Consider the following 16,810-nt stretch of genomic DNA (forward strand, 5'->3'; position numbering starts at 1 on the left):
TGCGCGGCCACACCTTCTTTTGATTCCTTTTCATTCACAACTATTCGACTCTCAAACCGCCCGACCTCTCACACATCGCGATCGTTCACCTCAAGACTAGGTTGTCCGCGCCCTATTCCTCCGGCCCCAAGCGCCCTCGGTCGTCTGTCGTTCTTACTTCGCTGCTTACAGGATGAGTCGGTAGGTAATTGGGGACTGGTCTCAGATACTGTACTCTCTCGGAGCCTGGGGCTGACGACTGACCCCGCAGAACGGAGGCTGATCTGGCGATAAACATTCGCAAGGCCACAAGCATTGGTACGCATAAAGACTACTTCGCCCGTTAGGCCCTAGAGCGTTATATCGCTGACCCGGTTGCGTCCAGAGGAAACTGCCCCTAAACGTGCGAGCTACCCCCCCGCCGCCACCCGACGGTCCAACTCAAGTTGGCCCTGTACGCACCCAGAACGGCGCCAACTGATATCATGTTTGTAGGAAAACATGTTCGAAGCTGCATTGTTTATACATGGGACCACAAATCATCTGCGGCGTTTTGGGCCGGGATGAAAGTGTATGTCTGGTCACGCCGATAAAGTATATCTTCTTCCAAACCTAACCCGGTGTATGAACAGCCAACCGGTGCTCGCCGACGAGGTCCAAACGTTCAAGGCTCTTATCACGATACATAAGGTCCTCCAGGAGGGACATCCGGTCGTAATCCGCGAAGCCCAGCAGCATGCCAATTGGATCGATAGCTTGATGAGGGGCGTTGGAGGAGAAGGCATTCGAGGTGCTTCGATTCCCAGTCCGCACCCAATTTCGCGGCCGCAGCCTTACTGATTGTATGCTTGTAGGCTATGGTCCTTTGATTAGGGAGTACGTCTTCTTCTTGGAGTCCAAGTTGGCTTTTCACAGAAATCACCCCGAATTCAATGGTATGGGGAACGATTCGATCTCACTCGCGCGATTACTGAGGCTGCTGCTCTAGGATTATTTGAGTACGAGGAATATATTAGTCTGAAGACGATCAATGATCCGAATGAAGGGTAATGGTATATCACTTTCTTCATTGCTATTTCAACTAACGTCGAGCTAGCTATGAGACCATCACTGACCTTATGGGTCTACAAGATCAGATTGATGCTTTTCAGAAACTTATTTTCTCGCACTTCCAGTCAGGAACTCACAATGAGTGCCGGATCTCGGCGTTGGTTCCTCTTGTGCAAGAAAGCTACGGGATTTATAAATTCATCACCAGCATGTTGAGGGCGATGCACACAGGTAGGTTTCTCCGTATCATTTTGTACTCTTCTACTGATCACAGTTTTGTTATCCAGCCACTGGCGACGCTGATGCACTTTCGCCTCTACATGGACGCTACGATGCTCAACATCACCGCTTGGTCCGATTCTACTATGAGTGTTCGAACTTGCGTTACCTGACCAGCTTGATTACTATTCCAAAACTCCCCCAGGATCCACCAAACTTACTCGGAGACGAAGAAGAACGACCAGCCTTGCCGAAGCGGCCCACGAAGGAGGTTGAGGCAGCGCCATCTCCTCCACCGAAATCTGTGGCCGCTGAGCCGGAGCCCATTAATGATTTCTGGAGCACCGAAGCTCGCCGGCAACAGGAGGAATTTGAAGCCGAGCAGCTGCGTCTTCAGCAGCAGTGGGAGGAGCAGCAACGCCAACAATTACTTGCGCAGCAGCAAGCCCAGCGTGATTTTGAGGAACAACAACGTTTACAAGCGGAGCAACAGCGTCTTGCTCAGGAACAACTTATGCGCGAACAATATCAGAGCCAGACACAAGGTCGACTTGCTGAACTAGAAAGGGAGAACCTGAATGCTCGTGCACAATATGAGCGGGATCAGCTGATGCTCCAGCAATACGACCGCCGTGTGAAAGATCTTGAGGAACAAATGAGTCAGCTGACGTCGAACCTGAACATGCAGAATGCGTCCAAGGATGATCAGATTAGGTCCCTTCAGGAGCAAGTCAACACATGGAGAAGCAAGTATGAAGCTCTGGCGAAACTTTATTCTCAACTTCGCCAGGAGCACCTAGATTTACTCCAGACAACAAAAAGCCTCAAACTGAAGGCAGCGTCCGCCCAGGAAGCAATAGAGCGACGAGAGAAACTAGAACGTGAGCTTAAGACGAAGAACCTTGAGTTGGCCGACATGATCCGGGAGCGGGATCGTGCTCTGCATGACAGGGACCGCCTGACGGGAAGCAACAAGGATGAGCTGGAAAAGGTCAAGCGGGAACTTCGTTTCGCTATCGAGCGCGCAGAGAACGCGGAGCGCCAGAAAGGCACCGAAATCTCCTCCTTGCTCTCGAAATATAACAGGGAAATGGCTGATCTAGAGGAAGCACTGAGGGTATGTCGAAAAGACAATTTCCCTTTACGTTGTACTGACCGAACTCCAGAATAAAACACGCGCCTTGGAGGAATATACCAAGAATAACGAGATGCGAAACGGCGACCACGAACTCGCGCTTCGTGAGAAAGAAACAGAGCTTGAAGCAATGCAAGCTGCTATGGATGAAGCCCTTTTAGAACTAGAGGAGCTGAAGCTGGTATGTTTTCGTGAAAGAACTGGCTTCCCGTTTGAATACCCACTAACTTACATCGCAGAGTCAAGGTGATGCCGACAAAGCGCTCGATACCCAGATCGACCACGTCTTGCACGGCACAGTCTCAAAGATCAACGATATTATCGATTCAGTGCTCCAGACCGGTGTGCAGCGTGTTGATGATGCACTTTATGAGCTAGATTCTACCATGCAGGCTGGTAACCAGAATGCTTCTCCACCATACGTCCTCTCACAAATTGAGAAAGCATCTGCATCAGCAACGGAATTCTCCACTGCGTTTAACAATTACATTAGTGACGGACCCAATAGTCCTCACGCTGAGATAATTCGCACTGTCTCTACCTTCTCTGGGGCTATCGCCGATGTCCTTAGTAACACCAAGGGTTTAACTCGCTTTGCGAGTGACGACAAGAGCGCCGATCAACTATTAAGCGCTGCTCGCAAGTCCGCCCAGGCCACTGTTCGTTTCTTCCGTGGGCTCCAATCTTTCCGTCTCGAGGGCTTAGAAGCCCTGCAAAAGGCGGATGTCGTCATCAACAACAACTCCGAGGTGCAGAGGGACTTACAAGCCCTGTCCAAACTCGTTGATGCCTTTGCACCAAAGAGTAGTCGACTCCAGACTAACGGAGACCTGGGCGACTTGGTGGACCAAGAGCTTTCGAAAGCCGCGGACGCCATTGATGCCGCCGTCCAAAGACTTGCGAAGCTTAAGAGCAAACCTCGCGATGGCTTCTCCACCTACGAATTGAAGATTAACGACGTGATCTTGGAGGCTGCGATCGCCGTTACGGGTGCAATCGCGGAGCTCATCAAGGCCGCCACCGCGTCCCAACAGGAGATTGTCCGCGAAGGACGTGGTAGTGCTTCCAAAACAGCTTTTTACAAGAAGAACAACCGGTGGACGGAAGGTCTTATCTCTGCTGCCAAGGCTGTCGCCTCCTCAACCAACACATTAATTGAGACTGCAGACGGTGTGATTTCCGGCCGCAACTCGCCTGAACAGCTTATTGTGGCTAGTAACGATGTTGCTGCTAGCACCGCACAGTTGGTCGCTGCTAGTCGTGTAAAGGCTACTTTCATGAGCAAAACTCAAGATCGTCTGGAGACTGCTAGCAAAGCCGTTGGTGCAGCCTGTAGGGCTCTGGTACGACAAGTGCAGGATATCATCGCCGAGAAGAACCGCGACGACAATGAGGCGGTGGACTACTCTAAGCTCAGTTCGCACGAGTTCAAAGTACAGGAAATGGAACAACAGGTATTCTTCCCTCGCCTTCCTGCTTCCGCTATCCGCAACATTGAACATGTTGATTATTATCTGTCTTGCTGCTTGATTGGTAACTAATAGCTATGTCGTTTTAGGTCGAAATACTTCAACTTGAGAATGCCCTTGCTCGCGCCCGGACTCGTCTGGGAGAAATGCGCAAGATTTCCTATCAGGAGGATTAGATCACCGGCCCATGAATCCGGAGTAGTGGTGGTGCAGAATATTATATTGACTCCTGGCAGCTCCAGTATTTGGACACAGTGTCTCTCGTTATGCTTTCATTTCCTTCTCTACTGTACTTTTTACGTTCATTTCATTTTGGCTGTTTTCCACTATGGCTTGTTATACCACCGTCCATATGTCACTTTCAGACTCAATAAGAGTTGGCCAAACCCCTAGTCCTGCAGTCCGTAACAAGCACACGGATTTACTTGCCGATCTCTTGTCTTGTTTTGACTTCGGCCAAGAACTTATCTCTCCACCACCTAAGTTCGAGCTCTTTGACCACGACGCAGATCAACCGTACCTAGACTATTCCTGCTCGCTGTCGAATTTACAGTGGGACTTAAGTGACAAACCCATTGGGACGAAGTTAGATCCCAGAGATAGGCCATCAGTACTACGGAGTAGTGCCGGTGGTGGGTCCATGATCTTCAACTTCATAGCTAGACAGTCCCTGCCCTTAACTACCGGCGGGCTCAAACACGTTGAGAAATGATATAATAGCACGCAGACTTCAGGATCTAAAACTGTGATAGTACCAGGGTTGTCAGATATGATTATGGTTTCTTCCTTCCAACTTTATACTGATATTCCAGTTTCGGTATAATTCATTATGCGCTACGCTATCACTGCTCGTTATCTCTAAATTAGGATCTCACAAGACCAATGTACCCCTTCAAACACGAATAGCTTGAAAGAGGTAGTGTGGCTAACGAGCTCAAAATCTGACGAGGAGGCAAACTGAGGTTTCTCTCTTTAGCAGCGGATATTTGGCTCACTTCTGAGACTCGATTTTCTGGTAATATTGCATGTCTAACCTTCCTGGTTCCCTTTAAGAAAGTGATAGTATGGCTTATCGGAGAGATGTGGAAAGCTACAGAAGAAGACCTGTAGCCCCAGCAATCAATGATTGAGCGCCTTTACACATATGAGCCGAGTCGGTAGGCATCTAGTTCGTCGGAGACCAGGTTGTAGCTGTAGGAATTGACGATATTTACTTCAAATTTGTTCTCATGCACTTCGCTCATTTGTCATCAAGACTCTTTCTACTTTCATTGCGGGCCATAATTCTATTTAGTCTCTGAAATAGAGACCGGCGATAACAAATGAGCCGGTATTGATGCTTTCTCCCATACATGAAACCTCATGCACGCCCAAGTCTATTGGAAAACTCGAAGGAACAGAGTCCTATGGCTCAGACGCAAGGCAACAACATAAAACGAAAAGATCGATATTAGCCTGTCCCACCAAGATTTCGTAGCCGGTTCGTGCTATTATGCTGGTCCGCCTGCCCGTCATGATCCGTAGATAGAATTATTTCCTTAACTAAGAAATGTCAGAGGGACGAAGCAGGAAGGACAGTAGGCTTTGACAGCATGGATAGATCCTCACCTCGGATAGATAGAAGCGCATTCGGAAAAATGCGAGATATTGCAGATCTGACCGATCAAACGAGGCGGAATTGGACGTGAAATAGTATGGAAGTAGATAGGGAAATTTATATGAGAAGCCCCCTCCTTGTGATGGCTTGAAGTATCCGTTCCGGCGGACAACAGGAAAGTGACTCTCTTCTTGGTCAACACTATCGGTCTCAGCTCTGAGCCGACTGCCGTGGCCTATGCGAGTACGGTGTCATTGTTCGGGGGTCGGAGGCTATTGGTTGAAAGAGCCAAGAACAAATGGGATGAGTATGTGCACGAAACAGTACAACAGCCAGATGGGATGATGGTGCACAGAAGTACGCGTAGTGTCTGTGTACACGGCCTGAAAAGATCATGAGTTGCCTGGAACCAACCGAGACCTAGATGTTTAGGAAAGGCTTAAAATCAAGTGCGTCGAACGATTCTTGCATCAGCGGCCCTGTGTTGTAAGGGAGAAGAGCAGTTTGGTCGTCCCAAGTGTGAAATTGCATATTTGCCATGTCGAGATAATTTTCCGCCAGCGAGGTGCGAGATTGTGGACGCTGATATATGCGAGTTGCATCAGTACTTTCGAAAGAAGTATCCCCGGTTACTGGGCTAACAATATCACTGGGGTACGGGAGTTCTGTAGCTTCGGTCGGTTCAAAGGCTGGGGTCTCCTTTGTCACACTCTCAGAGCCGTTGGTTGAGACGACTGTATGATTCCCGGAGATTTGAAGACTGTTATTTTTGTGGATAACCAAGGCAGGCTGAGTAGCAAATGTCATAACAGGGGCATTGTGGCCTCGAATCTCCTTCTTTCGCTTGTCCTCTGTGACATAACCGGTAGCATAGCAGTGTTTGATTAGGTCGTCGACTGAGAAGTGGGTAGAAAGTTGAGCTTCTGTTGCCACTGGACTTTTGACTCGGGCCATGGTATACTGTTGCTGATCATTGAGCGTTAACTCCCAGCCCATAGCATCAAGGTAACGGTCTGGCTGAGTAACACCAATAAGCTCAGCATTCAAAGTCAAAAAAGACTCAAGGGAGACTTCATCATCGTGTTTGTCACGAATGATGGAATAGGCCTTCGCGAGTATGGTCCACTTGGCTTTGAAAGGGTCGTTCTGCCAAAGGAAGCGAAGAATACCGGACTTTGATTTTTGAGTGATGTCTGGGAAGATGGCAGAGTAGAAACCTAGAATTTTGGTCACCAAATGCTCACGCAATGCTCAGGACTGGGAAGTGACTTACTTCTGAATGCGATGAAACTATTGAGAGGCCTTCGTTTCCCATCATGGACCCGTCTTCCTCTTGAAGATGCCGGTCGGTGTTTCGAGCTTGGAAAAGTAGGAAAGGTATGATGTGCGTCTTGGGTGGTGTTGGCACGAATGGCTGGGATCTCGTTTCTGAAGACTGGTGGTTTCTGTTCCTGGGCCTTGACATCCTGTATATGCTTGACCAAGTCATCCAGCTGTTGAGGCGGCATGCTCAACAGGAATGCGTTAAAGGCACGCTGAAGAGGTGAGAGTGCGTTTTCCATGACGGCTGGGGGATTGGCGTTCTATCTTGGAGCAATGAAATGCACTAGTCTTTGCTCCGAAGAGAAAGGAAGAACACTGAATAAGGGCAAGAAACAACCATGCAGATTCAATATATTCAAAGTATTAAGAAAGTCGTGAAGCGTAGAAAGAGTGATGGGTGGTGAAGGAACAAAGATGCGAGGTGTTTCTCTGGAGGAGTGGCAGGTTAGACAAAGACGTGCCATGCTCTGTTGAATGTATTCAGGGCAGACTTAACACAACACAGCTTAATTCCAGTATTAATCTCAGAACCCAATCAGATTCATAGAAATTCTGAATAAGACTCTCACGCTAGAGGCCTCTTTCTGAACTGATTCACTAATCAAAGACCATATGTGCATAAATATCCAGATTCTAGCATAACAGATTCGTAGTAGAACTTCTAGATTCATGTACTCTTTGCTCTGAACCTACAGGAGAAAAAAGATCTACAAATAAAACAGTAGCTATCTTCAAATTTCTTTTTCTTGGGTCCCCTTCAATACCCTACAGCAGCCTTGTAAGCTTGAGAACGTACAGACACAGCATATTATACCAGCAAAGTCTCCATCAACTTAGGATATCTAAACTCTTATCAAGCAATGTCAAGAATCTATTAATTGTTCAGTTCATCAGTATCTTCGAACGAAGCTGTTTTGTCCTGCAAATCTTACCACGTCATCCCGAAGACAACCAGAGCGGGATTGCCAATAATATGAGTGTAGGATCACTCAGATGCTTGGATAGTCTGAGCGTTACTTTCAATACTAACTGTTAGCTGAGAAATTAGGTAGGCACAAATTATGAGCTTTGTCACATCTGAATCTCTTTGTCCAATGTGCCCGAGCCGTCATGGTAGGACAGCGTTATCCCCAATGCTGAAGATTACTGACTAGGTCCTTTGAAGACTCTTCTACTGTATTTCCGGACTGGGTAGCTGATTGCTTCTGAAGGGGGCTACCTTGTTGTATATCTCTTTCATGTATATCCTTGCACTTAATTAGACAACGCCCTGTAGCCTCCTTGCTGGGTTTGTATTCCGTACTATTACATGGACGTTTGACCAACTTTCAGCAAGATACCGGTCTAAAGGGGCCTCTATCTGAGTAAATCCTTAGTATATCCAATACTGTACTTAGTGAAGGGAGAATTGTAGACTTTGTGCACTTACGCATGCCTTCATCATACTAGGTTACTAAAAAGCGACACCCGCCATTGTTATACATGACAGAGTGCCAGGACCTACAAAGGCAAATTCAACAAGAACTAATAGATGAAATATAATATCATGTAAACCTGGATCTTAGAATATGATTGTCTGATCAGAAGGCTGACTCTTAATAACCTAGAAGCTTAAGAGCTACCCTGCAAGCCGCTCGTTCCTTACGGTGTTCAGTCGTTAAAGCCTACTTTAGCAGTATGGTTACAATACATTACCAGCCCAGACTTTCGATCCCCTGGACATCTGCAGTCAAGAGAAATGTTCTGTAATGAGTCTAGCTAAAATGCCCATTCTCGCTCTGATGTACTTCAGGTTTTCTACTTGCTGCTGCACTGTTCTTCAGCTCACTCATATTTCCTCTAAATCTTGGTATTCATGATCATATACCTCATAGAGACTGAGCGCGCAATAGTCCTTGTTGGATCTAACCTAGACTGCAGGCAGTCTTCACTGCAAATAATTCTGCTGAAGACATACCTGGACAAATAGTGAGATGAATAAATAGCGCCTTAACTAGAACAGAGAGTAGTTCTCATGCTTTAAGAGTGAGGACCTCGAACGCTGTCGACTGAGGTCGAGACTGCTACCAGGCCGAGATGTGCTATCTCGTGCAGGAGGCAGTTCACCACAGCTGTATTCCACTTAATTCAGCAGCATAAAAGGCAGATTCAGGCGTTAGGCGATTCATCATCCGGAACCTCCGAGGTGGAGTCCTGATATCGGACTGGGTCCGGTCCCCCATCATGTACCGAAGTATACATGCGATACATGCGATTCATGCGATTAGTAACGAAGCGTAGGTTAACCAGTTTGTAACCAATTATGCGTAGACCTGGCGGTTGCAGAATATGGAACGGTTCTCACCTATTTACCGGCTAAAAACAAGACCAGATATCTTAGATGTTCAAGGTTCGAACCTTGAGATGATATATAGGATCGGTCTATACTCCGTCTGCCGCCGCCAGACCCCTCAATTGTCCCACACCCCGGTCCACCAAGGCCTCAACTCCATTACATGCTTACCCCGCGAATCTCATCAGCTGCCGAATCCGAGTCAGGACACGCACGCCTCTAGCTGGACTTCGGTAGCTCGGCAGATAGTGCTCCAGGGTTTGTTGCCCAGTAGGGAGATTATAGGCTCTGAGCCGTGGTCCGTGTGACAGTAACCACAACATATAAAGACGCACCATTTCTTACAGGAGCCTAGGTTTGTTTCACGACAGAACTACAACCACGCAAACGTCATAAGTATTGCGAGCACTGCAAATACAAACGCTGTTAGGGCTTCTTTGCTGGCGACCAGACTAGAAACAAAACATGTCATTCTCCGTGCAGGGCAAGACAGCTATTGTGACTGGTGCTGGCTCTGGTGTGTTTATCCAAGATCCATCCTTAACGGCGTGAGATGTACTGAGAAATGCTTGTATGCAGGAATCAACCTGAGTTTCGCGAAACAGCTCTTGGAGAATGGCTGCAATGTCCTAATCGCTGACTTGGCCCTGCGTCCTGAGGCTCAGAGCTTGGTAGATCAGTATACGGCCAAGATTCCCCGGGCTGTATTCCAGCGAACCGACGTGAGGGAGTGGAAGCAGCTCGAGCAGATGTTTGAGGTTGCGGAGAAGGAATTTGGCGAGGTGGACATTGTCTGCCCTGGCGCCGGGATTTATGAACCGGTGCGTTCTCTCTACGTATCCTTACCTTGTCCGTCTAGGCTGACCGACCGGTTAAAGCACTGGAGTAACTTCTGGCGCCCTCCAGGAACGGCTGTGAGCCGCGACCCCCCAGATGGCGACCGCTACGCGCTCATCGACATCAACCTCACGCACCCGATCCGCACGTCACAGCTCGCAATCTCGCACTTCCTCAGGTCCGGAACAGACAGCACACGCCGCAAAGCGATTGTGCACATCTCCAGTATCGCAGGGCAAAACCCGTTCCTCGCAGCGCCCATCTACGTCGCCACAAAGCATGCGATCAATGGGTTCGTTCGCTCGCTCGCCAAACTCGACGAGCGCTGCGGGATCCGCGTTACGGCCGTTGCACCGGGCATCATCAAGACGCCGCTTTGGACCGACCACCCGGAGAAACTGAAGATAGTGGATGATACGAAGGATGCGTGGGTGACGCCTGACGAAGTCGCGACCGTGATGCTTGCGCTTGTGCAGCAGGATCAAGCGAACGAAGTTATCGGAGACTCTTTAGAACAAGGAAGGGAAGGAGGTATATCCTATCAGAGGCGGCACGATCTTGGAGGTGTCGAAGACGGTAAGGTCTGTCTCGCCGTATAATGACCCTGGGCCTGGGACGCGGCCTGGGAATACGGTGAGCACGGCGGCGGCGCTGGAGGATGAAGTTTGGGAGTTGCTGGGAGAGAGGGGGTGGGGTGCTTGATCATGAAGCCGCAGCGAGGCGAAGCCCACGGAGTCGCGAACGAGCACCAATAACATATGACATTGAAGACCCTTAAAGTAATTCGTTCAATGCGTAAAGTGCCGCACTGGCGTCGTAGATAAGGGGCGGCAAGGCTGAGGGAGGATTGGAGGAGATCGGATCCCTTGACTAATATCGGGTTAAGGGCGGCAATCAAAAGACACTGCCAACTCTTGTCGTGTGTCTCACTTTAACTTCGGCTTCAGACTTCTCCTCTCCTTCTGGACAGATTTCGAGGCTCCTCCTCATCTCGGCTCTTTCAGTCGTTTAAGGGGCTAGTATGTCGGCCATCCTCGCCGTTATTTTCAGTACTTTCACTTGACCTTACCGTATCGCTCTTTTGTTCTATTCATCCTTATCAGTCCCGGTCGCCTTCAAACTCCGCTTCACGATTATCACCGTTTTCACCCAAGATGATGGACGTTGAAACTGCGGTCGGCGCTGTGCCCTCAGATGGCTACAGATCGAATTCTATAAGGTACGAACCCAGGAGCGTCCTGTTTCTATACGGCCGTTGACAGAGCTAGGCGCGGAGTCAGAGGGAAGCAAAATCCGGGGTCGCACGGACAAGCTAGCTGGATTAGCTGTGTGATTAATTTGGTCAATACGAGTGAGTATCTCTCGATTCAGCTAAATCGGCTTATGGACTTGATCTAATATATACTACGTCAGTCGTTGGTGCCGGTGTCCTCGCCATGCCCCTCGCCATCTCACACATGGGAATCGTCCTCGGCATATCCGTGATACTGTGGTCTGGTGTAACCGCGGGGTTCGGGCTCTACCTTCAGTCTCGATGCGCGCAGTATCTTGACAAAGGAAGCGCTTCATTCTTTGCGCTGTCGCAAATCACCTATCCCAACGCTGCTGTGATATTTGATGCGGCGATTGCGATTAAGTGTTTCGGTGTCGGGGTCAGCTACCTCATTATCATCGGGGACCTGATGCCGGGAGTGGTTCAGGGCTTCGTTGGGGAGGCGGCGTATGATTTCTTGGTGGATCGCCATTTTTGGGTGACGGCGTTCATGTATGACTATTGGTCCTAACTGGTGGTATGCGTTGCTGACCGGACCAGGTTGATTATTATTCCGCTCTCATATTTACGGCGGCTGGACTCCCTCAAATATACAAGTATCGCGGCTCTGGTTTCAATGGCCTATTTGGTGATTCTGGTCGTTTACCATTTCATCATTGGGGACACAAAAGAGGGCCGGGGTCCGATCCGTGTCATTCGCTGGGCAGGTGCTGTTCCGACACTCAGCAGCTTCCCGGTGATCGTATTCGCTTTTACGTGCCATCAGAATGTGTGTCTCCTCTTGGCTGGTGGAAATTGACGTGCTAACCCGTGCAGATGTTTTCTATCCTCAACGAGATTAGCAACAACAGCCACTTTAGAACGACAGCAGTCGTGCTCGCCAGTATTGGAAGCTCAGCTACCACCTATATTCTCGTTGCTATTACGGGTTACCTGTCATTTGGCAACAGCGTGGGCGGAAATATCGTTGGCATGTACCCGCCAGGCGTATGGGCTACAATTGGACGTGCCGCTATTGTCATACTCGTCATGTTCTCCTACCCTCTCCAATGCCACCCTTGCAGGGCATCAGTCGATGCAGTCCTGCATTGGAGACCCAAACGCTTCACGCGTTCTCGAAGCGAAGGCTCCCCTCACCGCCACCCTCTACTTCCCGCTGGTCCCCGAGGCTCTCGAACACCAGAACCAATGAGTGACCTTCGATTCTCTGTAATCACGACGTCGATCCTCATTCTGAGCTACATTGTCGCGATGAGCGTCTCCTCACTCGAAGCCGTCCTTGCCTATGTCGGCAGTACCGGAAGCACAAGCATCAGCTTTATCCTCCCGGGCATGTTCTACTACAAGATCTCAGCTCCAGACTCAGCAGCGCACCAGCGTCTCATGAAAGAAGACGATGAGGCTGAAGACGGTTACATCTCCGGTGCAAGCGAGGAAGACGGCATTCAATCTCGTTCACTCACTGAGAGCGGGATTCTGCGCCGACACACGCGCAACTGGCGCAGGGCTCTACTCAGAAAACTGAGTCTAGGGCTTGCCATCTACGGGGTCATTGTCATGATTACCTGTCTTGTCACGAATTCCGTCTTCCTTGCATCTCATTGATCTCTTGGTATCTTTGCATTCTTTCACCCTCACCTGGGTCTTTTTTCTTTTTCCACCCATTATTCGAATATTCTTTCTCTTCAACTCACTCTACTCTCTTTTCTTTCCTGTCTTCTTTCTTTACCGCGTATATAGATCCTTCCTTGCTTTGCGTGTCCCTTCAACATTGCAATGGCGTTGGCGTTGGGTTGGATGGGAATGTCCGTCTATTCTGAATTCTGATATGATTTTGCATTGCCGCTGTCTCTGGGTGGGTGCAAAGCTGGAGTTTACGATGATAGAGCTTGAATTGATTGGACCCTATCTTCCTGGGCTGGCCATCATACCTATCCTTTAGAACTGGTTTCATGTGATCCTGCAGAAGTAAATGTGAATGATTCTGCCTAGCAGACAAACTTTCAAAGGCTGGCTGTGCACAAGTCTGCAAATCCAAGCCTCTTCTAGTCAAATCAGCCTTCGGCTTATAACCCACAACATTATCCCAACTCCGACAAGTAACTAGAAGTGGGTAGATAATGCCAACACTTGCCCCATCGGTCCGCATGACGTGCTGCTCATACATAGCCACCCGGGCAATGCGATCGTCACAGGGCCGAGTCAACCGCAAAAGACAGTGTGCACCACATTATTTCAGAGTTCCATGGAAGAAGATTATGCGTAACATGCTGGATGTGATTCGTGCGTGTATAGTATTCTATTCTTAGTTGGATTTTTATACTTTGTGTTGAACTGGATGGCGGATGTACAAACTGGCAAACCCAGCCCTGCTTGAGCTGGTATATATAGTCTAGAGGACAAGAACAAGATATCAGCAACCCGAAGCAAACCCACGCTTTTTCTAATCTATTTAACAAAAATTTTATTCGTTTTCACTTCAGAGAGTGCAAAATTGATCTATGATCCATTTACTCTATCTCAAGTCTTAAGTCCCAACCACGTCCTACTTCGGCTCGAGAACAGCATTGGTACCAGATAAACAAGGCCTCACCAAACATAGTCAATCCATCTGACCACAAGATACAGTCTAAGCATTAGAGATGTGCTTCCGTGACTCCCGCAATAGCTCTATCTCGGCCTGGGAAGCTCCACAGCCGCATTACGGCTACAACCCAAACTTTAGCTACACCGACCACAAGAAGCAGCTGAAGAGAATTCGCAGAATTAGGTATGGATATGGGAACAGTTACTCATATGGAGGCAGTTGGGGCGGCTTTGGTGGTGGCGGAGGTGGTGTAATTGGTGGTGGTGGAGTTGGTTGTGGGGGTGGGGGTGGTGGTGGTTGTGGTGGAGGAGGAGGAGGAGGAGGAGGAGGAGGAGGAGGAGGAGGTTGTTAGTGGTAAGGGACTTAAAGTGAGGTACGGATGGTGATGGTTGATGATGATAAGTACTAGTATGTATGTGTCACAACAATTGTATAACCCACCTGACCTGACACTAATTGCTACAAATGTATATGACCAATGTAGAAACATACCTACCCTTGAACCCAGAATGCTCCGAAGCACCATTGTCTGCGCAGGCGCTCAAACAGTATATGCAATGCAAGTCAAGTCAAGTCAACCCATGACGCCAAATACCAATGCGTTGTCGTGAGATTAAACCACAAACCCCTCCAATAGATCTTTGTTTTTGCTTTGAAAGTTTCAATACCCCGTTATGGCGACCATGCTCGCCCCATCCTCTCTCGCTCCCACTCGCGTTTCTCTTTCTGATACCGCTCCCAGAGAGTCTGGCTTTGCCAGTATAAGTACTGTACTTCTTGAAGCGCGTGGCTTCGGGCTTGATGGTTGACGGCGGTTGCTACGATCCCAGCAACGGCCAACAGACCAACAATTATTCCGAAAATAGCTAGCCAGCTGTACTCGTCAACACCTGGGGGCAATGGGATATTGTTGGTCTTGTAATACCGGGAAAGGCCTGATATGGCAATATGTTAATGAAGACGCTGCATTAGCCAGGCCAGGAGACTCACATGAGAAACCCCTCCAGTCAAAGTTTCCTGATGGGTCGCAGCTACATCGGAGGTCCATCCTGAGTTGTTCATCACGAGGACAATGGGTAAAGGGTATGTGGTAGTAGGAAATCTCGTCCCAGAAGTGCAGTTGTTCTTTCTTGAGGAGCAAGCCAGCGGCAATCGAATGGATAGGCGCGTCACCCCATCTTTCATAGTAGAAGCCGCCTGCCCGGTCGAGAAAGTCAAAGTAGTCCAGGTACTCCTTGGATCTCAACCAATCCAGGCTGCCGATCTCAAAATTCGACCACTTTGCATATCAGCTATGAAACAAGTCACAAGGCAAAGGGAGCATACGAAGTGGCATTTGTTGTAGGTTTTGCCATTGTCATCGCTCAGGAAACGCAACGAGTTCCCTTCGGCGATGTGCTCAGGGTGATCATCCATGAACTGCTTGACCGAGTCCCAAAGCGTCGGGATAGTACCTTCGTATTCATACATACTCATCACGAAGCTATACTTCTTATCGTTCTCCTTCATGAAGAGAAAAGGGTCGTAGGGAATGTCGCAAAACAGCTCGACGCCGGGTTCAATCCGCCAATAGAACTCGTACTCCTGCAGCAGAGGATGACGGAAAAAGAATCCCGATTCATAACGGCACATATGTCGGTAACTTTCCGAGTGACCATAAATAATCTTCTTCTCCTTCATCTCTTCCCGAACCTCCCTTGCCCTGTCCTGGTCGATCCAGTCTGGATAGGACCAATGCTCCTTCGGAATCTCGCCATAACGCGTAGTGCCGGACACCAGTGATGTCGTGATACGTTTAAAGTTGTCATCGAATGGTTGGTCGTTTAGGAAGATCCAGTCATAGTGGAAGTTGCGGTTGAAACGATCCTCCACCTGGCGAATGGCCTGCGCAATCTCCCAAACATCTGAATTTCGCGCCAGAGTCACAAAGGTCGCATTAGCACGACCGCCAGGATGACTTGCAGCGAACCTCACTACCTCGCTACTTGATTGTGGATTAAGTGAGTATCCGAATGCGTTCACGGGTCGGTCAGAGGGCGGGGGCGGAGGCGTTGAAATTGAGCTTGAACTGTCTGGAACGGGGATCGAGCGCCTGGAGAGGAGGAAGAGTGCTAGCCCCTACGCGATTCTGGCAGTCAGCAACACTGTAGTCAACGAGGGAAGTAAACCAACCAGCAGAGTGAATATCAGATATCGTAGATACTTCCCCTGTATCGGCGGCATTCCTGCAGCAGCGTGCTATAACGCGGAGTCGCCGCTCGCGTTAACTGGAGAATGTTTGGTAATGAATGTGGCTGCTATAGCCTCACCAAAAGAGCTCAATTCACGCCTAGAGCCCAATCCGAACTCTAGGCGAGTCCGCTATGCGTTCAATCTTTCGGAAAGGGCACGATGAATTTGCTGCGGAAATCAGAGGGCACACCAGCGGACGTTGACGGCGAACGTTTAGGGGCTCTGAGAGTTGAATCTCTTGATAAAATTTGCAAGAAAGCACTCCTAGGGGAACGGCTATGCATAGAGCAATTAACGGTCAACTAAGTTCATTAAAGAGGTAGTGATGTTATAGAGGACCTCTGCCTACGGCTCTGCGAACGACTTCCGATTACCCTATTGGCGGGCGGCATAGCATACGTACACCCATCGTGATAATGTCAGCCACAGGATCCAGAATAGAAGCTGATCGCGTCGGGCCAGTAAGTGAGCGCTTTCTTTCTTATTCCTTGGACAGACTGTTCTGCTATAGAACCGTTGTCCAGAAGCCGTCTGCACCGCAGATCGGAGTATCATACTAGGAGTAGGTTGCTGTCGAGGCAGTAAGAACCTCTCAATCCAGGCAAGCGCCTTTTGGCCTTTTGGCACTTACACCATGCCCAATGTCATCGGGCTCCTATTTGTGACCTAGATCAGTTTTTGGCTTCTGCTACCAAGCGTATTCCGCTCTAAAGGTCTTTTCAATGCTGGGGTGAATGAGCGACAAATGGTGCCTTAGGCTGTAAGGCAGAAAACGTG

General features: G+C 49.0%; 6 protein-coding genes across 6 annotated transcripts, besides 1 other annotated feature; 4 read left to right on the top strand and 2 right to left on the bottom strand.

The window, feature by feature from the left end:
* Positions 1-16,810: part of a sequence feature (contig 1.49 342..206454(-1)) that runs on past both edges of the window.
* Positions 506-4,235, top strand: ANIA_02756 (protein slaB; the record flags this gene model as incomplete). Its single annotated transcript, XM_655268.2, has 7 exons — positions 506-550; positions 853-1,025; positions 1,076-1,260; positions 1,317-2,365; positions 2,415-2,564; positions 2,623-3,837; positions 3,942-4,235. 7 exons carry the CDS (start codon positions 506-508, stop codon positions 4,026-4,028), a joined length of 2,904 nt encoding a protein of 967 aa, XP_660360.1. The 3' UTR covers positions 4,029-4,235.
* MAT1 lies at positions 5,099-7,136 on the bottom strand. The gene is made up of 3 exons (XM_655267.2): positions 6,723-7,136; positions 5,461-6,666; positions 5,099-5,394 (listed from the first exon to the last, which is right to left on the bottom strand). The coding sequence occupies exons 1-2, from the start codon at positions 7,009-7,011 to the stop codon at positions 5,870-5,872; spliced, it is 1,086 nt and encodes a 361-aa protein (XP_660359.1). The 5' UTR covers positions 7,012-7,136; the 3' UTR covers positions 5,099-5,394; positions 5,461-5,869.
* Positions 9,310-10,716, top strand: ANIA_10335 (putative short chain dehydrogenase/reductase family oxidoreductase). Its single transcript, XM_050612658.1, has 3 exons — positions 9,310-9,621; positions 9,684-9,925; positions 9,983-10,716. The coding sequence occupies exons 1-3, from the start codon at positions 9,570-9,572 to the stop codon at positions 10,538-10,540; spliced, it is 852 nt and encodes a 283-aa protein (XP_050468553.1). The 5' UTR covers positions 9,310-9,569; the 3' UTR covers positions 10,541-10,716.
* On the top strand, positions 11,378-12,819 carry ANIA_10338 (putative amino acid transporter; the record flags this gene model as incomplete). Its single annotated transcript, XM_655266.2, has 3 exons — positions 11,378-11,706; positions 11,755-11,983; positions 12,031-12,819. The coding sequence occupies 3 exons, from the start codon at positions 11,378-11,380 to the stop codon at positions 12,817-12,819; spliced, it is 1,347 nt and encodes a 448-aa protein (XP_660358.2).
* Positions 13,651-14,412, top strand: ANIA_02753 (uncharacterized protein; the record flags this gene model as incomplete). Its single annotated transcript, XM_655265.2, has 3 exons — positions 13,651-14,069; positions 14,110-14,174; positions 14,286-14,412. The coding sequence occupies exons 1-3, from the start codon at positions 13,857-13,859 to the stop codon at positions 14,410-14,412; spliced, it is 405 nt and encodes a 134-aa protein (XP_660357.1). The 5' UTR covers positions 13,651-13,856.
* On the bottom strand, positions 14,474-16,343 carry ANIA_02752 (glycosyltransferase family 15 protein; the record flags this gene model as incomplete). The annotated part of the gene is made up of 4 exons (XM_050612659.1): positions 15,974-16,343; positions 15,128-15,919; positions 14,792-15,080; positions 14,474-14,736 (listed from the first exon to the last, which is right to left on the bottom strand). The coding sequence occupies exons 1-4, from the start codon at positions 16,022-16,024 to the stop codon at positions 14,474-14,476; spliced, it is 1,395 nt and encodes a 464-aa protein (XP_050468554.1). The 5' UTR covers positions 16,025-16,343.

The sequence above is a fragment of the Aspergillus nidulans genome, chromosome VI (assembly GCF_000011425.1).
Source record: "Aspergillus nidulans FGSC A4 chromosome VI".
Lineage (NCBI taxonomy): Eukaryota > Fungi > Ascomycota > Eurotiomycetes > Eurotiales > Aspergillaceae > Aspergillus > Aspergillus nidulans.